The sequence below is a fragment of the Argopecten irradians genome, chromosome 1 (genome assembly GCF_041381155.1).
Source record: "Argopecten irradians isolate NY chromosome 1, Ai_NY, whole genome shotgun sequence".
Taxonomy (NCBI): Eukaryota; Metazoa; Mollusca; class Bivalvia; order Pectinida; family Pectinidae; genus Argopecten; species Argopecten irradians.
Window position 1 is genome coordinate 11,106,446 of NC_091134.1, and position 25,243 is coordinate 11,131,688.

The 25,243-nt window shown below is 36.5% G+C and overlaps 1 protein-coding gene across 4 annotated transcripts in view; it reads right to left on the reverse strand.

Moving 5' to 3' along the window:
- Positions 1-3,221: 3,221 nt before the first annotated feature.
- The window catches only part of LOC138317522 (uncharacterized), a 43,176-nt gene continuing 21,154 nt past the window's right edge, over positions 3,222-25,243 (reverse strand). For all 4 annotated transcript variants that reach the window (XM_069259264.1, XM_069259289.1, XM_069259271.1 and 1 more), the window contains exons 3-4: positions 10,552-10,707; positions 3,222-6,667 (exon numbers count right to left, since the gene is read on the reverse strand). In XM_069259264.1, the coding sequence (XP_069115365.1) occupies positions 6,228-6,667; positions 10,552-10,707 (596 nt within the window). In that variant the 3' untranslated portion in view covers positions 3,222-6,227. The remainder of the gene's footprint in view (positions 6,668-10,551; positions 10,708-25,243) is intronic.

The window sequence follows — 25,243 nt, forward strand, 5'->3', positions numbered from 1 at the left end:
CAATTGAAAGAGAAAATGGAAACTGCACATGAGTTAGTAAGGAAACACTCAAAAGGTGCGATGCTCCGACAGAAGCGTTATCATGACCAGAAGCTGTCTTGGACCAAATTTGAGTCCGGTGATTCTGTGTATGTCTTTTTCCCGAATATTCCAGCTGGCACCACGCACAAGTTAGCAAGTCGTTGGCGAGGACCATTCAGGGTACTTGCTAGATTGACAGATGTGACTTACAGAGTCTCATGTGGGTACAAGGGGAAACCTAAAGTAATCCATGCTGATAGAATGAGATTGAAACATCCTCAGGTATTGCGTGGTGAGAGCAAAGCAGAAGCTTTTGAGCGCAAGGATGTGCAAGTTCAAGTTGATGAGTCATGTTTTGAATCTAGTTTGCCTGAGAGTGATGAGCAAGAAAATGTCAGTGAATCAGAAAAGAAACTCATATGTGTTGAGAATGAGTGTGAATCTGACAGGGCAATCCCAAGGCGAACACGACATAAACCGAAGTGGCATTCTGATTATACTTCGCGTTATTAAAATGTTTATTCTGGATACAGATATCGAAGATGGTGAAAAGACCTCCTGGTACTCGGAGAACAGCCGAGATGTCGAATCTATTTTGTATCTTATAGTTATCTGTAATGGCACGTGAGGACACGTGTTGCTCGGAGGCGTGGGTAGTGTGATGAAATACGGTTGTATTACCATGCTATCCGGAATCGCTGTCTGCTCTATTTTGTCTGTTAGTTTCGCCGTCAAGTAGACGCTTGTAATGTTAAGCTATATGTGAGTTAAGCGTTCTAGAGCCTAGGATTATTGTAAATAGATGGCGCTAATGTCGTTGCCCGGCAGTATATAAAGCCGCGGTTTTCAACGAGATTTTTCTTAGTGTTGGACGAGCTGCTGAAGTGAAAGCACCTAAGTAAATACAAGGTAAATATAGATGTGCCTGAACAAGGCTTGCCTATATACGTCAGTTGATAATAACTTACGGTAGAGTTGAGATCGGAGATTGACGTGCCTGAATAAGGCTTTCCTCCTCCGCGTTATATACTCTGGAGAGTAAGTTGTAAACTGAGCCTTGGGATTGCTCGTTGAATGATTACGTTTACATGAATCATTGAGAGTACTAGTGATTACTCTGTGAGTACTCGGTAATATGTAATGATTGTGTGTGAATCATTGCTGGAGTGATTACTCTGAGAGTGCTCGGTAAACGTGAGTGCTCAGTAGCAGTGAGTACTGTGAGTGCACAGTGATTTTGAGTACTCGGTAGCTCGGTAGTGTTAGGCCTTAGGGAAAGGTTCTTAATAGATAATATAACATTGATTTTATCGTAGTCTGGTTATATATGTACGAGTAGGGATTATCGAATCACCCGAGGTAGGGGAGACTACTCGCATAGGCTTATAGATAATTCAGTAGTTGTTGCTAATCATTTAATAATTATTCTGATCTGTATGATTTATGCTGTTTGTATATTTTGAAGTTAAGTTATCATGATCACTCAGAGGCACTGAGTGATCAGTAGGATTGATATTGTAAATCATAATATTTAGGGATAGATAGAATCACAGCTAGATCAGCTGTGTATTATTTGTATATATTTGCACTGAGTAATTTGATAGGAACAGTACATAATATAGACACTATAGATCATCAGTTAATTGTGACTGGATCGGACCCGGTAAACGTCACAGAAGTTGTTGTTTAGCCACTTAAATCTATGACAAATAAATGGGGCGATAGCAGTAAAGTTTAGTAAACAAATAGACAGTTTTTGTGAAAGCAATGTAAGCCAATCCCTGATGTCACTTAATTTTGTACCTAATGACATGCTGTTTTTGATACATTATAGATATAGCAGAAACAGATTCTTTGTTTGTGTGTGTTTGTCTGATATATATATATATACATTATAGATATAGCAGAAACAGATTCTTTGTGTGTGTGTGTGTCTGATATATATTATATATATATATACATTATAGGTATAGCAGAAACAGGTTCTTTGTGTGTGTGTGTTTGTCTGATATATATATATATATATACATTATAGGTATAGCAGAAACACATTCTTTGTGTGTGTGTGTTTGTCTGATATATATATATATACATTATAGATATAGCAGAAACAGATTCTTTGTGTGTGTGTGTGTCTGATATATATATATATATACATTATAGGTATAGCAGAAACAGGTTCTTTGTGTTTGTTTGATATATACATTATAGGTATAGCAGACACAGATACTTTGTGTGTATGTGTGTCTGATACACATGTATATCTACATTATAGATATAGCAGAAACAGATTCTTAAAGATGCTCCACTGTGACAAATAACATTTTTCGCAATAAAAATAGAAACAAACGAATTAGTAGTTTTCTTCAGTTACACAAGTTACTTACTTACTTACTTACTTAACACTATTATCTGGGTTGAAAAATTAGCTTCTGATTTTTTTTCAATATAAAGATATTAAAAATTGTTAATTGCGTCCCGAAAAAAATGCGTGGTACTATCTCCTATATGGAATGAACAACCGATTGCGCATGCATCAAAAGAAAAAATCATCATTATTTTATCTATTTTTTGTTAATTAGACATATATTTATAAACATGATTGAACATCAATAATTGTTCTAATGATGAGTATCGTTTATGCTCTGTCGGCGGTGGAACATCTTTAACTTTCTGTATTTGTGCGATTGTTCAATGACGTAGGTTGTCCATATTGAGGGGAAAACGAGTTGAGTGACGTCGTGGAATTTAAACATGGACATTAATGAACTTTGGTTGTTAAGAATCCGTCGGGGATGTCTGTGCTCCGGACCGGAGTAAATTATGATTTAAATACAGAGAAATTCACGTTGAACAATCAGATACACGTGAAAAAAAAACCCGCAAAATTTACAGCGACATGATGAATATCTTCCTAAGAATGACTGCCTGGCCCAAGTTGATATGGTGGACCTAAACTGTGCAAGTCATTATCTGAATCACTAGAAAACACTTTCGCTTCAACGTATACGTGTCATGTTGATAGTCCAAAACAGCGGGAATGCACGAATATACAGGTGTGTATTCAGTACGATTGCCTTTTTCATTCCTTCCAGTGTTGTTTCTCCTGAGGTGAGCATCTTAAATAGTTTATTAGTGTTAGTGAATTTGGTACCAAATGATAATTCTCCGAGCAAAAATGACAACAAACAATTCAAGAATTCAATTTTCTGTAAATTATAGTGAGCATTGATTTTATTTTTGATAACTGAAGGGTATTATTGATATGTATACAACAACGAAACAGACTGGGGACCAGTAAGATATCTGTAAGATGTCGCCTCAACGGCATCATTGTATAAACAAAACAAACAAGCAAACGAACATGAACTTGTGAGGTTTGAAAAATTATTTGTAAAATGTGTTTTCCATTACATGGAAATTAAATAATGAAAGCTCTGCAACGATTTCCGAAGATGGCTTGTTTATATCGGAGTTACTCCCCTTTACGTGTAACTCGAATGGCATACAAAAATATTAAGTCTTTGTCCAAGTTTTGAGAGAGAGGGGGAAATTTTTTTGAAGAATTAAGTTGTATTTAAAGAGGAAACCTCATATCTCAAAATTGATACAAATAAACCATAGATTTCACGCGGGATTATACTTTAGGGTGTTGATACCAAGTTGGGAAATAAGTAAAATGTTCCCTGAACCGTGAAAAAAGTATTTCTTTACATTAACTAGAAATTCTGAGAGTTGCAGGAATACTTTAAAAGTGTTTCACTAATAAATCTTAGATTACAAAAATGGTCACAGAAGGGTAACATATTTCATAACTAAACATATATATGAGTATGCTGTCGGATAAATGGCACTTGGTTTCAATGTCAACATACAACATTTATGGAATGGTAGGTAAATTGTAAGATATTTTATACAGAAAGAAAGTTGGTGTGAGCCAGCATCAATGTATATATATAAATATAAAGGGGGTACAAACCAATGGTATTGGAATGGGAAAAAGTCAACAAATATATGAAATAACTTTGTAAAGACATTAAAACATGGCTAATCCTTACTGACATCGGTATACAATTAAACACAGCACTCATCAGCTTTCACAATACCATGAAAACATTGGTTTGAAAATGACAAGGATCTAACCAGAAAACATTTTCTTCAAAGACAATATTGAAGAAGGTTTAAACAAAAATCATTTCTGGTGATTGAATATGAGACTCCATTTCAATAACAAAATATATCGTGAAAATGATGCTTGAAAATTGCCTTTATGACACCGGCTGTAGTTCGTCATGGGCTAGATGATATTGAGCACCCTTTATGAAACAAATATGACTAAAACGTATTTACAAATAAATGCATTTCTCTTATATGTCTTAGGACAGAATGTAATGTGTTATCAAAATATCTAAACAATGAACACTGCCAAAAATAAGAAAAGCTACATTCCATTTGAAAACAACACCAGAACAATATTTTGAAGTGGCATCCTTATCATTGACGGCTGTCAATCTATTTAGAATTAAAGTTTAATTCAGTAATTAAAAAACAATCCGCCATCTACAGCCATTTTCATGAGAAACAAAGGCTTTAATTAAGATAGGGAAGTGATCTTTATCTTCTGACTTTGTCATTAAATACTCCTTAACGATGTCACAGCAGTAAGTGAATATACAAATAGTAGCAACAAATATGTCTACCAAAAGTCCTTAATATTCTTCAGAGAAAACACAATGAATCCGAACATTTCAATTCTAAACATCATTAATTGACATCTTATCTTATTCTTTTACCCTCTTGATATAATTTATGGAATGAATCAATGTCTGGATATTTTTTTGTTAAGCAAACAAATATCTAGACATGTACACACTTTATCATTTATAAAAACATGCACTTTATCTCATCCATCAAATGTTCAATGTACTCTAGGAAAGGAAAGTCCATCAAGTCGAATCTGTTTTTCGTCTGAACTGAATCTGCCTTTCGAAGTTTATACATTTGAAACAAAATTTAAGTTCTGGTTGAGGGACTGTTCACCAATACTCCAACAGCGCTGTGACCACTGTTACTATTTAACATTACAAACAAACACAGGTCTGGCGGTGACTGATAACAGACTATAAAACAAACAGATCTCGGACTCAAAAACGTCTTCATGTATACGTGAAAAGCACTATTTAAGATATATACATATGCATTTATTTTATGATAATTCAAATCAATAGCGATATTTTGTGAGCGTCACACGAATTCACGAACACTCTCATAGTCAACAAGCACATACAAAAAGATTAAAAATAGAATCTCGCTCTCTCAAAGATACCATTCAAATTCGACTGACTTAACACAATCAAGAACAACAACTTTATAAGAATGAATGGAACTCTTTGATGGTACTAGTAATGCAATAAATTCGGGACACAAAAATATTCACAACCATTCTGTTGAATACCAGTGTCAGATTCTGCGTCAGCAGCACACATACCAGGCAAGTTTATCACCGAAAACATATTCTTACACGGATCTATCTTCCTGCAATATTTCAGATCTATAGACCTTATAAGGTCGGGCACGTTTATACCAAGTGAAAGATTTTGACTGGGCAACACGAGGCTCGGCGAGTGCTGATGAGCCAAAATCTTTTCTAAAGGATTTAGATGTCGCTATCTTCTTCACAGATTCATGAAACCCTGCAAGATTTTTTACTTCCAAATTATTCTTTCTACATGGCAGAATTTCAGCTGTTTGAGAAGTATTTTCATCGTGTCATGATAATGGAAATAAATTTATGCGCCAAAGTTGATGACTTCATTGACAATGTGCGCATGGAGACATCGTATACATGTCGAGCGCGTATGAACTCTCTTACACCTTTGCCTACCCTGTGATACACGGGCCAGTATAGGTGACACACTACAACGTCACTTTGATACACGGGCCAGTATAGGTGACAATGCACAGGTCTCGTCTGCCTGTTTACCCCAATGGTGTTTGTACGCTTGCACCAATCATTTCTGCACGTTTTAAAATGTCCCAAAAACGTGTACGTATGTCAAACTCTTCCTCGTGTCATTTATTAAACTTTATTGATGCGAGAATATGTCAAATAACACGAGTTGCGATTTTAAACACTTCCGCTGGCCATTTGCACACGCACATGTCCAGAATATCAAGATTGCAGACAGATTCATGAGAAACCTAGTTTATAACATGCATTTCACACTGCACTCGTTTTGACTATTTTGTTGATCACAATTGGCGATGAGTTGAGATTTGCCTATGTCTAGGGACGGATACTCCGCCTTGTAGTTGTCAGATGAAATAAATTCTCCACTTTTATTGAACGAGTCTTGTGGCGGGTAGGTGACGCTATCTTCTGGTGGCGCCCCTCGGTCTGGGACAGAATTCTGCTGAGTCATAGGTATGTAGGTACTATCCCCCTCCCCGTCATCCTCGGGGTGTAACACGCCACACAGTAACAGCAGTTTGGTGGCCCCGACCCCCAGGGCAAGGATTCCACCCAAGCCTCCTACCAGTAAGGACCATGGGAAATTATAGATATTCCGCGACTCGCTGGTACTGAGACGGGCATACGTGCTGAGGTCGGCGGTCCAGTGACCAATCACGGAGAGCATCAGGAAACCTGGAAAATATCAGACAAAAACTTATTTTCTTTCCAACAAAAATTTTGTTTCGAACTAGCTAAAACCGGTAAACGTAATATTTCTCATTATGTAACTATCAACTATTCATTTTATCTAACGTCCTTTTAAGATGTAGAAGAAGAACCACCGATCAACAGCGAGTATGTGGCATTCACTAGACGAAACTTTTGAACTTGCAAATATTAGATAGAGAGCTAGTGATAGAGTGTTAAGACACTCAAATCATCACTCTGCCAACAAGGCCGTAACTGACGCCTTCACTCTGCCAACAAGGTCGTAACTGACGCCAATCGCACAACGCGGCCGTTTTTGAAAGGTTGAATTCACTAAAATCACGGCGAAATCTATTAAACGGTATGAGACACCGACTTTCCGTATCGCGTACGCAGTTGGAATCTGCGCATATAGCGGATGTACACAGACTCTACACCCGACACGGAAAATAATAGAGCGAGTACACTCGCACTAAAAAATCAGCATCAGTGCTAGGTATAGTACATTTGCATTAACGCTGTTCTGTGTTTCTAATCACTCATAGAAAATTGAGAATATCGACGGAAATGAACAAATTCTGTGTCGTGAAGACTAATTGATCTTTCTTCAAGATTTATAACGAAATTAGAAAATCGACAAGAGCACTCTGTAATTCAATACCATCACCATTTCTCACTTTAATCGAATGCCAGGATGCGCTCACATGACAAACGGAACAGTATCGGTGACTAATCAGGGACTCGGATTTACAGAAATCCTGAAAAACGGGTGTCTCGGATAACATGATTATTAGAAATTTTGAAATGTATCAATACTCATCGTTACTGAAATGTGATGATTATCTTATAGATTAAAAATTTCTATATGCCTTTATATTAATTATATCTCGCCATTTGAGCTTCCCGACAGTCGTTTTGCTAACTTCAGTATAGGGTAGTTTCTTCAAGAAGCCGACAGCTTCCATATAATGATGGTGTGCACAGTCATTTTCTTACTCAATAGTTTAAGGGGCCTGTACCTTTTCGTATAAGAATACACTACACTGAATCTTTCTTGAAACATGTACATTTCAGAAGATAGAGCATATTAGGCCCCAAATGAACTTTAAACCCTGTTTTACACAGTGCTTTCTCACTTACATTTGATATTTACTACAAAAGACCCAGCAACAAACCAATCCACAGTTATCGTAACGAAAACGCTCAAAATAACACTCAGACACTCGCGTGCATTGACGAAAGATTTCCTCTGTTTTAAAAATACATCGATAATATCATAATGGACAAGACATGGTTTTGCGTTTCCATTTTGGCAAAACAAAACATGAATACGTTTTTTCGTTGAGATTTTATCATGATTTATGAGTTGGTCCGAGCAGGTCCGTTTATCATATCTGCTGGTTAAAATGTCACTTTTAACAGCGTTTCCAAGCAGGGGAATATTTCACTATTCGAAATTTAGCGGAGATCAGGATACAGTCACGGCAAATCTTGACAGGTATTCATTTTTACCCGAGAGATCTAAATTGTCACTTCACTGTTGCCATGGAAACTCTTAATCTCCTTCATTTTAATCATTAATGCTATCGCAAATTAAAACACCCCGGATTTCTAATATTCAAAACGAATCCGTAGTCCGGACTTCGGGGATTGTTTATTGTCATTGATTGTCACAGACCTGATTTGTCGTGATTATAATTTCCGGGATTTTTTTTGCTGATTAGTGTGATTCCGAGGCCCAGAACGATGCTTGTATCCCCTGTTGCGTGTCGTCTTGAGAACAAGCTCGGCTTTTCTGTTGCAAGCCTTCAAATCGATTTTCGAAAAAAATGTTCTTCGCAACCTAAACCCATTAAACACCGGGAATTTTGCTGATGGGCTCGCGTTTGTTATTCCGTGCAATATGGAGCGAGACTATGAGCCATCATCTGTTTTAATTTTCAAACGTTAATTAGCAAGCTGCCTCCGTTTGGGAGAACCTGCAGTATCTTCTCTGAATTTTTCTAAATATAATTTCTGTGACAAATTTGGTTTCTCTGACTTCGATTTTCTTTGTGGTTTGCATTTGTTTGGAATCACAAACAAGTCTCAATTTAATGCCGGCAGTATCGATTTGTTAATTTATCACATGGTTTCACAAAATTCAAACAAATATAAAATTGCATCATTTGAGATCAAACCTATGGATCCAATATTTAGATCAAATACAAGATAAAAAAAAGTCACAAATTACACAGAATGCAACAGTCCCCGTCTCTACCAGTACAAACGACATACGAATTAACTAGTGCTACATGTATTTATCACAAACTGATTTTGTAGATGGAAGTACAAAATACAGAAAAAAAAATATCCAGAAAGATAGCAACATTGCAGGTTTATTAGTTTGAAACGTATTCTTTTACACTGGAAACAAGAGACCAATTGGCCTTAACGGTCATTAGACTATTGGCACAATACAATATAAGTATATAGTAGTGGCAAAACATTTTTGGATCTAGTCACGTTTTCTTTGACCAACAATTAAGACAATATAAACAAAACACTCTTCAGTAGAAATTGTAAGTTTCTAATTTACTTGACGATCGACTGTGACCATAAAAGTGAGTCAAGGTCATCATTTGAACAAACTTGGAAGCCCTTCGTCCCAGAATGCTAGACACCAAATATCAGTGTCCTGGACCTTTCGGTTATTGAGAAAAAGTCTTTTCGACGAAAAAGTACGAACGGCGGACGGCGGACGGATGATGCATGGTGACTAAAGATCATCATGATCCTTTGGGTCTGATGACGTAAAGACTTATTTATAGAGCACCTTTCGAATAACCAAAACCAAACATAATAAATAGAACAAAATGTTCTATATCGGCGATATTTTTGTGGAATGTCACCATCTAAAAACGCTTGATAGTTATATGGCATTTCGGAAGACATTTTGGCAAATGGAAAAAAAATCGTAAAATGGCGGAAAGCGCGTGTCGCGTTCTTAAGAAAGTCGATAATTGAAAGTATATTGGAGGACTGTCCCGCATTTGACGTAGAAGATCCGCTCGTTTCACTGCACGAGCTCACGCGCAGGCGGTAAGGTGGCTATTAGGCAGAGACAATTATGCTGTGACAAATATATATCGATCGTCGTTTCAGCAGGAAATTAAAATTGTAGTTTCAGATTTTGTCTAATTATAGTTTAAGCACAGTGTTTTGCTGTATAGTGATGAACGGTGAGCTTAGCTTCAACAATACCATGCTAGAACACCATTGGCGCGCTCTTTGGACTATATTTTATCGCGGAGACGTCATGTTGGCAACTATTTATGTCGTAAAAAGGCCTGCAATGTCCGCGCGGCATACTTACGCGACACCGTCGGTAGATGAAAGGCTTTTACCGCTTCCCTTCAATCAGACTAGATGTTGCCAATATCCCTTTATCCCATTTCCCGTATTCAGTCCTAATTAGTTTGGACGTTTTATTATGGAATGCAATCAAAAACCTTTTTACTTGTCGGTAGATAAACCTGTTTTACAGGAGTCTGAACAAAGCCGACACGGAATAAAAGAATAGAGGGCTATTTGGGTACCTGAGCATATAGTGACAAATATGTCTCTATTCCCAGTAAATGGTTGACATGACTATCAATAAAACATTAAGAAATCGGCAACAATGGCAACCATAATTTAATGCAAAATTTTCACTGATTTGGCCATCGAAATTAGGAACGGACATCAGTAACAATAAATTTGGAAACTTTTGGAAGCTTAACTTAGCAGAGAATAAAGAATATACGAAGGAAATCTGGACTTTTGTGTCAGATAGATTAGCAGTATACATAAGAAAATGTTTAAGTCAAAGAAAGAAATCTTCTAATTACCCGAAGACATCAGGGCGACGGCCGATCCGAGGTTGAGTCTCCTTTTGTGATGTGGCAGACGACAGCTCATCATGACGCAGACGCAGCCAATAACGCAGAAAAGAACAGCAAAAGTCACCACGACCTGACCCCATACCCGCAGTGCATACTGTGGCTCTAAAAGAACAAATTAATTCATACAAATTAGAGCATACATATTTACTTTAAAATGTAAATGAAGTGATTTTTATTGCTCTTGTGATTTCTTAACTTTTGTTTCGGATCTTAGATCCGCTGTTCTCTAAGTCTGGTATTCCGAATGAATTATAGAGCAGCTACTTTCTGATCATGATAACATTTCAACACGACGAAATTATGTGGAATTGATCATGATATGACAGATTAGTGAATGTAACTACTTCTGGGACCGTGTGATGTGGTAACAGACTCCATATAAGGCAGAGGATTAGCCAATTAAACTACAGGGCGATAGCACGCTAATTACGTTAAGGAGTCTGAATGAGTTCGTGTCTTGGGGAATAGACTTCAATGGGGCAGGTGCAGTCATATTTTATGATACATTTATGGTGTCTATGATACAAAATGCCAATAAAGGGAAATTAGGAATATCAGAAAAGACGAGTCCATTTCACACAATGGCCTAAGGCCGAAATGTTCATTAGAAACTATGATAACGTCTGCTTGTCTTAAGTCAGTATATAGATTTGTGGTGTTTTGTGAAATAGTCTCTGTTGAGTTTAATTCCCAAGAAATTCCATTTCAGTAAGACGCACATTTTGTTTTTACATTGTCACAGGTCGGATATTGTCATACCTAGAAGTACATGGTAGTGTCGGGTACACTGTCACTGGTCGAAAATCGTCATTCGTAAAAATATTTGGATGATATAGGTCACACTGTCACAGGTCGGATATTGTCATACCTAGAAGTACTTAGTGGTATCGGTTACACTGTCACTGGTCGGGCATCGTCTTAAATATTTATATACATTGTATAATGATGATACCAATTACTAATTATGTTTTTTTCCGAGTTACATTTATTTACTTAGAATGGATACGTTTCCAGAAAAACAGAATTGATACCTTTATCAAATCTGACCATAATGTCTATTTATATGTTGAAAGTAAGCCAGCAGTGACAAATTGTATCAAATACTTTATATTTTCAGTCTCCGTCCAATACGGACACATTACAACCCAAGACGTGGGCTACCTAAGTAGTTAATGGCCGCCATCGAAAACACTTCCGGTGTGCTGTCTCAGGACTACTTCCGGTTTCTTTGAGAAAAAGCTTCGCCTAAGAGATCCAGTGAAAAGACCTTCGTGCTGTACACATCAGTCGATCACATTAACAACTGTATAGCGTGCCATGACATTTACAATATCGCTTCCTTTTTACACACAGCCATGCTGTTTCTATGAACCACTTGACGCTTACAGCTGTTTAGAAAATGTGGAATGAATACGGAGTTTCTGACGCTGTGTTTGATGAATTCTCATAGGAGGAAGGATTATCAACAGGAAAAGAGATGCATTTCTGATCTTAATTGGTACCTTTCTGTAATAGATACAGGATTATGTTTTTAATGGTCGCTACACTGACAACGACAATGCTACAAGCCGAACATGCTTTACACGCGAACTAGGAATCGGAACAAAAAATTACTTAAATATAAGATACGAAAGCTATAAATTAAATATCGTGTTCAATTACCAAAACATCGCACAAACACATGGAATAATTTCGACTGAGACAGATGTGAGAGAGACCTGTATTAATTAAACGTCCCCAAGTGACTATGATATCAAGCTAACGACAGACCAGATATTTACTCTGTACCTGATAAAAGGTGCGAATGCTTGGCGATGACTTCCATTATGGTAAGCATATCGATTTTACTGGCTCTGACAATACCGTCATCAATGAGGAGCACAAATAAACTCTGTTAAAACGTCCCCAACTACTACTTAACAGTGTTTCCAGAATTCCATGCAATTCGCCATTATATTATCACAGTTATCAATTAGTACAACGCCTATTGTTGTAAAATAAGGTTTGTAATTTTACTTCGATGTTTATGATGTTGCCATGACAACAGGGATGGGTAATCAGAACATGTACACATCTATCTTTTCTTTGTGACACACTTGGAGATCACCGAATATAACCAATCATACATTTGAAGTTATAAAGACGAGGTAACCAATATGGAATATGTGTGAATATGATCAAAATACATATCACAATATGACTTGCTAATTCCTAATGCAGGTTCCTTGATGAGCCCTATTATTAAGTTTCTAGATTTTGGAAGGTTGAATCAAGTGATTGCCTCTTAGCCAAAGGTTGCTGGTTCTCCTCACCAACCAGGCGGTATGTTAATGCAACAAATGTCATGATACAGTCACGACAGCATAGACCGACCCGTTACTCGCAAATGTAGTGCACACACGTGTAAACTGAATCCCCATGTACCTAATACAAACCATACACCAAACTATTAAGTCCCTTTACCCTAAAGTAAACAGATACCTCTAACTTGTTAAAAAGTGAAATAACACAATATTTGTTAAGCTGACATTTGCTTTCAACAAGTCGCGATATTTTCTCCACGTTGGAAATGATAAAGAAACCAAAACCCCTGAATTCCGTGACATTTTTTGCTGATGAAACACGACCAATGGCGAAACGGAATTAAATTTAATTAGGAACTTGATTAACGACTTGCGCTCCGTCGTAATGTTTCTGTAATGCGAGATATGATAGAGAGAAATGTGATATATTTCGGAAGAAATTCGCCGCTCCCCGCTAATTGAGAACTGCCAGATATTCCAACAGCTCTAATTCTTCGGAAAGGTTGCAGCAATTAATATCCGGAGAAACGGGAGATATCGGAAAGCCGCTACTGAGAACAGGAAACCAAGTGTCTCCATAATGTCCCTGTTATTATGCTTCATTTACGTCATAAACAATACGTGTTATCCTACTGTTCGTTCAGAGTACTTCCAAAAGATTCCAAGACAAGTGCTCTTAACTTTTTAATCATATTTTTGAAGGTGCACACTGATTTGCGGCAAATGCAATTATGTGTAAATGCTATATTCATTATTTGGTTAAACATATGAAAAAAGCAATTAGGATGTAAGATTGTACTATCACTTGCCGTTGCATGATCTTAAGAGGAAACTAAATTTTGGATCTGTGCTTTTCCAATCTAATTAAAATTAGAACTTCAATGTCGCTCTCCGTACCGTCCTCTCGTAGAAGCGGACGGTACGGAGAGCGACATAAAAGTTCTAATTTTAATTAGATTGTGTGCTTTTCTGTCCTCTTCTTCCTAAGCGTCCACCTTGAAACTGACTCACATTTGGTCTTTCGTTGAGTGCTCGTCCCTTTGAAGAAGAATTCTATAAAGTGGTAGTTTCTGCTCTTACTTAGCGCTCAACATACGGGGATTACGGACAACTGGTATGCTTGTTGTCAGCATAATGTGACTTCGCTGAATTTTTTTGAATAGATTTCGTTGAATTCGTGGAATATCCTGTAAAACATTTTATTTTTCTATTTATTTATGTATATGTGTATATATTGTATATTGATTTGTATGTACTGTTAATATGTAAGGGCGTGTAAAGGCATGTTGCCCAATTCCTGTCTCAAGGGTTCAGAGCCAACTCCGTTCCCCTTCCCCCAAGGAGGTTGCTGACCAAATTTGGTCCAAATCCGTCAGAACTCTGTGAATTGTAGCGATTTAAAGGAAATGTTAAAAGACGGACGACGGGCCATGTGAGCTAATAAAACGATCAGTGGGTTGTGAAAACACGACCGATATCTCCGATAAAAAACCTTTTCAAGTATTCAAGTGTCTTCCGAAAACTTTTTAACATTGACAACAAAGAAGCTATCCACTTACACAAAGCGAAGGGGAGTCTCGCTGAGGGCCTCGTAAGACTTGAATAACGGACCCTCCTCATAATGGGATAACGGGTAACTAAGCATTTGTGTTAAATCTGATACCGAGGTAGGGCGAGGGGCTTCTTACTCAGCCGAGGACAGGGTCGGGTACCTATACTTCATCAAACCACGTGCTCTTCAATCATTGTCATGGATACCGACCGATTGTTAGGGGTGACAGAGTGTAGACACATATCATTGATTCGAAATTCAAAAGGACAGTCGCCATTATCGCTGGACCGGAAATTGGATATGATGCATGTTGGGAAACTTTAGACCGAATAATGGAGTCATTGTTGCTTAGTGACAGATTCAGTGGTTATGGATTTAAATTCAAAAGAAAAATGATACTTATTGGAAAATCACTATAATTTGTGCCTGTTGATTTATTATACGAGGTAAGCGAGGACGTGGTAATGAATCGCCTATAAGGTTAAATCCAAAACACACTAACGGGCTATGTGATACACAATTGGACATGTTTCCCTCTCAATCGAATTTCTAAAGAAATTACAACAATACATTGTGAAGATAATGAGATGTTATCTTAAGAGTTTGAAGTTCAAAGATACATGTATACATTTACCGTTGATCAGAATTGTCTCTCACGGGGAAAAATCAAGTACATTTGCATTAATTGAAAAGGAGTGTATGATGTATTGGTGAAAACTTTTAAAGTTCAAAGATGTACAACCGTTGATCAGAATGTCTCTCACTGGGAAAAATCAAGTACATTGCATTAATTGAAAAGGATGTATTGTATTGGGAAAACTTTTATTTTTGTAAACAAAAACTTGCTTATCAAAATTGTTTACTTTGGGAGTAAAGGAGCTTTCAATTCATTTATACGGTTATCAAAAACACAAATCGGAACGATCTCTGTTATATTGTCTAAGGCGGCTATCGCCAGTGTTTTTATGTACACTTTGATTTCTGCATGTGTTGACAAGAGTACTACAATGTAGTTGTTGAATTGAAAAGTACTATAAAAAAAGGATGTATTAATTATCAAATTTATCGTGTTCAACCTCTACTGTAAATAACATTTATAAACCAAATAACAAATGATAATAATTCAATTTTGCTTGTTACGAGGATTTCCATTGGCTTAAACATTTAACTTTATCAGCCCATAAAGGAAAAAAATGGCGTCGCTTCTGATTGGCTGAGATGACGGCGCAATGATTTCATAGACAAACGAGTCCCAAAATGAATTTTGAATATTGAAGAGATTATATTTAGTAAATTGAATTATAAGGATTAATTTGAATATATTTTTTTTATGTTTAGGAGATTTAACACAAAAATTATGAGTGTACTATTATCATAAACCGCTTCGCTGTTTAAATTCAGAGTACACTTAGATTTTTGTGTAAAATCTACATAATATAAAATAACTATTCAAATCAATCCTTAATTACAGTTATGAATTTGTGAACTAAAACGCGACTGCGTTTTGCTTCAGAATCTTTAATCTGCATCATGTATGATGAAAGAGGATCAGCATTATTTGTTTAAACACAACAAAATGATTGTCAGTCTACAGTAACCTACAGGTGTGATGAAGGAAGATGCCCCCGTTAAAACAGGTGCAAACAAAAGGCGCGAGCTGTGAAGCCCCATCCCGCCGAACCGGGACGTTGGACCACCTTAAACCCCTAACAATGCACCCTTCCTAACAATAGGAACTTCCTCGAACAAAGCCCTTTCCTGACAACGTCCCTTTCGTCTGAAATACGAGCCGTGGCCATTGTTTAAGCTGACAGGATCTGATCGTTAAATGTTTACAGTTTTATGGGGGGAGTTCAATCTGTATTACAGTAAATAGCGGGTTTAAGCCATTGACTTTTCAATAGATGTAACATTCTTTGTGATCAAACATTTTTGTACCGGAGATTCCGAGACTGTTACTGTAAGCTATGTCGGCTTTTCATGAACAAGAGGCCCATGGACCTTTACGGTCACCTGAGGTCTGATACAAAATGAGACACAGACATATAAACACTATGTATTGTCCCACTGCACTATCAGGCTAAGCTACTCAGAAATGATCATGTAAGTATATAATTTTATAAGGCATATTTGTGAATTCAGAAAAAGATTTTTGAAATTTTCGTCATCTTGACCTATTTTGGCTCAATCCCTCAGGCCCCTGGGGGTCACCCAGGACCAATTTGGGCATGTATATACCAACTAACTTTGATTCATTTCCTATAAAAAATTAACAAATAATACTCAAAATCTATTTTCCAAAGATGAACTATAAGAAACTTGACCCCCTCTTCTCAGGGGAAAATCTGAGACTCTAGGGTGATGAAATTCACAAATGTGGTAGACGGCCGTAAGCCCTTTAAACATATGTGATTTTTCTAATCTCAACTGTAGCAATGCTTTTGAAGTAATCTGGTATTCATGCATTTACATTTTCACTGCAACCCCACTATGTAACCTTACTAAACGCATTTGGCATTCACCACTGCATGAACTGCTTATTTTGACGTCCTTATCATTATGACTTCACAATTGTTGTGCCATTTTATATTTGTATCAAATCGCCGCTGTCCAGTTGGCATTTATACTACCATGATTTCCAACTGAATGCAGTTCAGTGCTTAAATGACGAAAGATTGAACAAAAAGAGAAAAAACAACAAATGACTGCTTGTTAAACTCCTACAAGTGTTAACATAGACAACTCCCACAGGTGTTTGACTAGACAAGGCATTTGTAGAAAAACGTGAACGAATCAATCGTTGCCCATTAACAAATGTTACAAATGTAAACAGAATGGCATTCTTTCAAGCTGTGTCCACTGTTTCGAATCCACGAAGCCGCTGTTTCGTAATTAATCTCGAAGTCCATTCCTATCTAAATTCTGCTGACATTCTATTTACGGTTTCCTCCATTCATCAACGTTACAATACCTTTTAAAGTTCATGGACATTTAGTCTGGATCTCTATCGTTACAAATGATTGGGACAGAATTTGTCTGTCTTAATCTATTACTTTGTTTGTTTGTTTGTTTGTTTGATTTAATATTTAAGTATGGTCTTCCATGTAAGTGGTGTAATGTGCGTGTTAAGTGCTACTTTGGGAGGCTGCGTTATATTCGTGATGTGTCTTGTAATAAAGCAATTCCTGTTATTTCTATAGTGCTATCTCACTGACGCATCCCACCGAAGACACCTAACAAGCACACACAATTATACCGACAACGGGCAAACCAGTCGTCCCACTCCCTTTATGCCGAGTACTAAGCAGGAGCAGAAACTACCATTTTATATACATTGGTGTGCTAGCGCTCAACCGAAGGCTAAATGTTGGGCGGTGTCAAGAGCCAGTCAAGGGAGACGTTAGTTATTTAGGAAGATCCTAAATTTAGGCGTATTTTACGATCATGTAATAGGGACACCGGGAACAATTCTAACGCCATGCAAATTATAGAAGACCTTTGATATCTCTGTCATTACAAATGACTGGGACAGAATCTAGCAGTCTTGCTATGCTATAGAACAGTATTTTATCTTCGTGTCAATATGTTCGACCAAGATCGTATACTTTCCTTTACTAAAAAAAATCTTTTAAAACATACTTTACTGATGTCCTTCCTTATGTCGGTATAACTAAATACTACCACAACATATCTTCATACAGTTAGGTAGATATGTCCCTCCTATCTAAGACGTTGTGATACAACTAACTTTTTAACTTTCTTTTCAAAAATTACAATATTTACAGCTTTCAACAAATACAATATCTATTGAAGAGAACTTGTATGTATCTTTTAATCAGAATTTTAATCAATTTTACATGAACTGAAAGTTTTGATATTTGTAGAATTCATGTGAACGCCCTAGATACAGACGTTTGTACACATGTGCTTTCAGTTTTAAGAACCAATTCAAAAGCAAAAGAAGATTTCTATGGTATACACCTTCCTAAAACTATTTGAAAGATGTTATCTAACATTTTATATATATGTGTGTTTCTGCTATAACATATTTCTGACTGGTGTGAAAAAGTGTAGAATTTTTTCTATGTAACATTTTCCTCTGATCTTTTATCGTGGAATAGTCAGAACGCGTGTCGTCTGCTTTATCAGTTCTGCCTGTTGGTATCTTATCAAAGCTGTCATCTCCAGTCTTTATATTTAATGGTTTCATATTCTTGGGAACCAGCTTCAATAATATCCAGCGAAGACTGATTACATACAAATATAATTACATATATACTGTATAAAAACACATTATACAAATTTTACCTCAAGACAAGCCATCAACATTTGACGTTGTCTCGCCTGACTGACTTTTGTGATAGGTAAACATATATATATATCTACTTATGAAATGATGGAATCTTGACTAAAAATCCAGAATCATGTTTTTTAATTAAAGGAGAACTCGATTTATGGGTACCCGACTGTCACGCCTGACAGGGCCTCGTCCCTCAGATCGTCGATGAGAACTAATTGCGAAGGTGAATGTTACGCTATCTTACGAAAATCAAAATGAAATCATCGTTTTATTGAGTAAAAAGTTCAGTAACCGTGACGACGTCAGAACTCGTTAAGTGTGAACTGACAGCGACAGGTAGAGCACACCTGTAAGCATACCTGTAAAATATACCTGTATATATAAACACCACACGCTAATGGTTTCCTCAACATTTAAGGGTATAGATATCAATAATAGAGATACTACATTTCATAAAATATCGATTTGCAGGAGCGTCCTAAAAGCCCACAAGGTTATTGGAATAGATTTGGTTTAATCTTCTTCGGTGTGATTTTAATTAAGTCATGTTTTGAGGTGATCGTAAACACACAATGTAAAAACAGCTATGGAATGTTTGGTCGAAGTGAACAAACATGGCGACGTTATTGTATTTAAAAAATACACTTTATAGTATATGTCACTAAAATGTATTCAATTCACGAAGGCTAATTCACCGATATGTCTTCAATTTACAAGTCACCGATATGTCTTCAATTTACAAAGGCTTTCAGTCTTTGAAATATTCAGTAAAGACGTAAATATTATTTCGCTGGGTGATACACGTCATCTGGTGGTGACGTGGCAATGCAATCCCCGATATTAAATATTGGAAAGGAAGTGCTTTTCTCCTTTTTTCGATGGGAAAAAAACAACAGATAGACAGATGAACAAACAAAGCAAGAAAGCAAATATTCAGACACGGTATTATCGAATCAATATTATATGGACTATGAGGAGACTTCAAATGAAAAAAAATAAATGTCAAAATGCAAGACTTGTATTGAATAATCGCAAATACGCTTTTCTTTTTGGGAAAACAGACAAAGGTAGAAAACGTCATGTTTTCTAGAAATATTAAAAGTCACAATCCACAATCATTCGTACATTGGTGTCCTTGAATAAACCTCGTTTACTTTCCATTCTAAAATGTCTTATTTCAATAAAAAAAACTATTTCAGATAAAGGAAATCGTCGGATCACAAGTCACGAGTCGAAGAGCCCTCCAATGAGAAATTAAAACAGTTCCACGGCAGACCTGGATTGAGGAATCCTTGTCGCTATCCCCAGAGGGTCTACAGTCTAATAGCAGAAATTTACTTTTTATTGTTAGTCGACGACAGACACAAGAATCTGCCGAAAGCGGAGGCTTAGACGTTAGAATAACGGCGGAGAATTTTATTACAGATATAATGTACAAAGTCTATAAACTTCATACTGTCAAATCCTTCTGGAGGAGCACTCATCGACAGGAAATATAATAAATGGAATTCTTACAATAAAGCCGAGCGATAGAATTGCTATTGGACGACATTTTATTGTTAGTGTTATGTAAAATTCGCATGTGAATAAATGTTAGAAGGAAAACTCGGGGCAATAAAACTAAATATTCCATAATGGATTTATTTTTCGGTCATTTTGTCGAAAAGGACAAAGTGTTAGCAGATTTCAATTACATTTCCAATACCATGAATTTGTCGACTACGCAAGACTACCTAACGTCTGAATCTGGTATTTTACTAGCGCTGGAGATGACAAATCATTCAGCGGGCACTACTTTTTAACGTGGAAAATGTTGCGAAGTAATTAATCACATATCTCATACAGGCTTTGATAATTTGTGTATAATATACTTTAATATTTATGTTACACTCATTTTCATTGGTTAGAAGTTTGAGGTTATATTTTCATGGTCTGAAAGAATTATACGTCGAATATTATGGCGATAAACGCGAAGAACGTTTTCGTGGGAAATTTTAAAAAGCGACAGTCAGTGGTCAAACTAAATTATTGGCTAGGATATGAACGCGCCACAACGATTATCAATATATATATATATATATATATATATTTAAAATAACTGGAAGAATAATCAAATTTAGTTTAGAATGAGATTAATCATGAAGGTTCTAAACAAACACCGATAAGTTAACCGGAATATGATGCATATCATGTATAGTACGTAAGGGCCTGACAATCACTGAAGGCAATTTAAGTTCATATGAAGGTTGGACGGTATCACATGAATAAAATATCGATTTCTGTAGCCGTGAAAGAGATGGAAGAAAACACTGGTCTCTTTATAGTCAAGGTAAAGAAGCTCATGAAATAGCTTCTGGCGGGAATAATTTCTCCATTTCCATCATCACCAGTTACAGTGTCCTGCCTTACAAATAGGTTTGATTTCCCTGTTGTAATCGCTTCCTTTTAAGACACAATCTAAATTTGGTATGGAGTCTTGAATCGCGAATTTCAAAATATCACATGGAGCCATGGGGTTAATATAGCGAATTGTTTAATGGAATATGGAAAATTCACGCGTTACCACCATTAGGTGGAATCAAATAAAGGAATGTGAGACTAAGTGTCTTTTTGTACGCCAATCTGAAGGCAAAGGTTAGTTAGAGGTAGAACGAATACACGAAACGTACACGGTCTACTATACCTTTCGGCCGGGTACGAATTGGTCCCTATGTGTCCTAGTGGAGCAGTGCCTCCGAAAATCACTCGGGCACAATTTTCTATACTTATTTGTAGGTTTCCAATTAATTTGTGCGTATAAAGGCATTAATATATCATTTTTGTCCAAAACAAGCATACCTACAATATTAAATGTCTACCGTACGGCTCACAAAACGTCGAATTCATACTTTGTAGACTTGTTATATAAATTCTCTTCAGAAAAGTCTTCATATGTACATATGTAAAACCAAATGTCTCGCTGAGAATTTGATATTTTATATGGTTCAGTTTTATTGCCTAGTAGGTAAGCGATAAAAATCAAGTACGATGAAATGCATGCAAACGTTTAAATAATGGTTTGTATAACCATTACTTTACTCCATTAGAAGTAAAAGGCACCAATTGTAGCTCTATAGACGACAACATTTTTTGTCTAAAACTCTTTTGAGCTACAATATTGCAGCTAAGTTGGAGGTGACGTTAAAATCCAAAATGATTAAGGAGGTCCTCAACAACAGTACTGTGGGTGGGTGGGTGTGTAAATGTCTGTTTTGAGAAACTGTGGTATGTTCAGGTTGTGTCTCAGAAATTGTGGAAACTCTCGCTCATTTTATAGAGCTGCCTCACTGAAGCATTACACCAGAATGTACTTTTATAACGATACAATTTCACATAAATTCACTGGCTTCACTAAAATGTGATTCGGCGATATACCACTATCTATCCATGCTGTATTGCATTTTTACACTAGTGTTCGTTCACAGAAGGCCAAGTTCATCATCATCTGCAACAACTTAAAGAGCTGCGATAATGTAACTCTTCATGGAGACGGACCGGCGATCTAATGAGACTAAATTGTTTTAGGCGATAACAGATAGCTGCAGACGACGGACTGACGATTCAAGACGAGAACTATTCGGGAACGCATGGGATAGTGGGAAGCCAAGGCCCTTAAGTTCAAACAACATCATTGATCAATATGATGACAGAGAGAATACAAAATGATACGACATTTGATGTTCAGACGAAAGAACTTGCACTACCAATATTGTGTGAATCTCTTTTGACAAAATGAAGAAGAATAATGGATGGGATTAATGCTGAATGTAACTCAGGCATGTATTATCCATTAGTCCTATGTATATCAAGCGCCGACACGCCATGCGGACGATTTTGTTCTGTGTGTCCATTTATCGACCATTTATTGCTTCGTGATTTCGCGCCAGACCATTGGAAGCCGTATGGGATAAACTGATTTATTCTTTAACGATTTCACCAGGGACACATTAGGCCGGAAAGACATGACTTCATCAAAACGTAATCACAATAGTTCTCACTATCCACACAAATCTGTGTTTACACACTAGTGGAATATTTGTTCAGGGCCGAATAATGTCTTTCTGATAAACACTGTCAGATCGAACAACTCCCCATCGACTTCTAATAATGACGAGACAAAAAGCTTTGTCAGTCACTCGAGTTTGTCCAGCGAATTCTTCAGACTACGTGATGCATTGCCATTGTTTGCTTTCGTTTCATATTTGATACCTATGACTTCTATAAGTACTTTGAATAATAAGTATCTAAAATCCAAAAGTTGTTTATGATTTTTCCGAAAACAGTTTATACCTTTATATTCACATTATATTGTAGTTTGTTGAAGCTAACAAATCTTGGGATTGAATCGCCGTAATTAACGATAGCGATACAAGCTTACTGATTAGGAAATTTTATACTTCACACTTCGTAAATTTTATTCCAATTGTCTAATCGTCAAGAAATATTAAGATAAATCATGACATTTATAAGCTTGTGACGAACAAATTTTGATTGACCCTCAGCAATTTATTTCGTAATATCTAACAGAACACAGTCAGCGTAAAGACACAAATTCGAATAAACTAATTTGATTTTAATCATGTTAGTAACAAAGATATTTTTTTCAAAAATAAAATACATGTAGATACTATATTACTTTCTTTATTTGAAATAACTATAATCTTCATTAATATAAATATTGCTAAATTTCAATCTATGCGTATTCCTACATATGTTGAACCGTTAAGCTAACCAAACACTACCTCTGTGACTGACTGAGCTTGACTGCTCTAACTGGAATCGGTAATCGAAAACCCATTATATAGAGAATGTGTTAAATGCGATAGAAACACTATGACGTGATAAACGGAAGTCTGTTATCAAAAAAACATAAGACCAGTTACTGTATGGGAGATAAAGAAATTTTGTTCCGACTTATAATTTTTTTGCTAAGAGTGCTCTTTCTTTTGTCCCTAAGCGTCGTTAATAGCCCTCTACCGTCAGATCGATGATTGTATTGTGTCGACGTTGTCATTGTCCTTTTGTTCATAACAATGTGAACACAACTGAACTCCATCATGAATCCAAACATTATCAAAGACCGGCTTTAAGTCAGCATGTGTAGTCGATTTTGTCAAGGCTGAAAACGGATTCCAAATTGCATTTCAGTGTCCATTCGGGAATTTTGGATAGGTTGGAAATATACACTATTTCTGTACTGAAGTTTAGTTTGGCGCCCCTTTTTCGCCGAGTACTAGTCAGATTTATTATTTTCATGAAATTAGAAAGTTTGACTAAACCATAGCAACGTAATAATGAATGTATGATTGTCACATGGCTTAGCCGCCGAGTTCATCATTGGCGAGCACTGTGGTATATTTTATTATGAATCTTGCAAAGTTACTGATTCGATTTCACAAGTTTATTTTTTTGTAATTTGTTGGATTATCCACTTTTGTCATAGTATCACATTCCTGACCTAAAGAGGAGATAAAGTGGTCAGTTTTAAAGTTAAAGGTACATGTAGGTTTCGCCCAATGAAATATAAAGACTACGAAATTGAAATTTATCCTATACATAGATATAATCTTCAGATTATTTTCAATGCATACAGCGAACAATATGGGTGTTCAGTTGCCTAATTTGACCAGGAAAATACTCCTCTAAAAATAGAGCGAAGTCAAGCTTTACATAGAACATGACGTATTTTTTTCAAAAACGAGGCCGCAGCAACAAACGGAAGCGTGCAACAAAATGTCAGATAGAAGTGACAGTCTTGCCACGGCATGTTTAGTTAAAAAACAACAACAACAAAATCGCTAACTTTGTACACCGTAGTTAGTCTGCGGCTGTTTGTGCGCTGGCATATGTGTTGAAATTTAACTCACCACGTGCAATGCCGTTACACGAGTCCCAACAGATCCCGGCAAGTTCCGCTTGAGATGTGGCTTCTGTTTCTTCTATTGCTACATGCCATCTCTGAATTTAATTCCCTATAGATATCCTAGGGTGCTACCGAATCCATTATAATTTCCTCCACTTTGTTGCCGATTCAGATATATTTTTTTCATCGCACACACTTTCGTTCAGCCATTTTGTTTACTTTTAGTGCGTGACAATGCGCATGCGCCAAACTTCGACAACACAATCCATCGCAGCTACATTTGCATATTATTTTGTCTGACGGACACCGTAATAAATCAAGGATTTCCTTCAATTTTGTATTCAAGACACATTTGTTCAATCTCAAACACATAAAGAAATTAAATTGAGATATTTTAATATGTATTTTTCATCTTTTCTTCCGCTTATCGCATTTCACAAAAAAATATTTATTTGGTTGGGCGAAACCTACCTTTAAAACAACGTTTTACGACACAAAAATGTGAATCAAACACATAATCACCTGTGGCATTAAAATTTTATCTCGCACAACAAAAATCTCCACAAAATTAAAACGCCAGA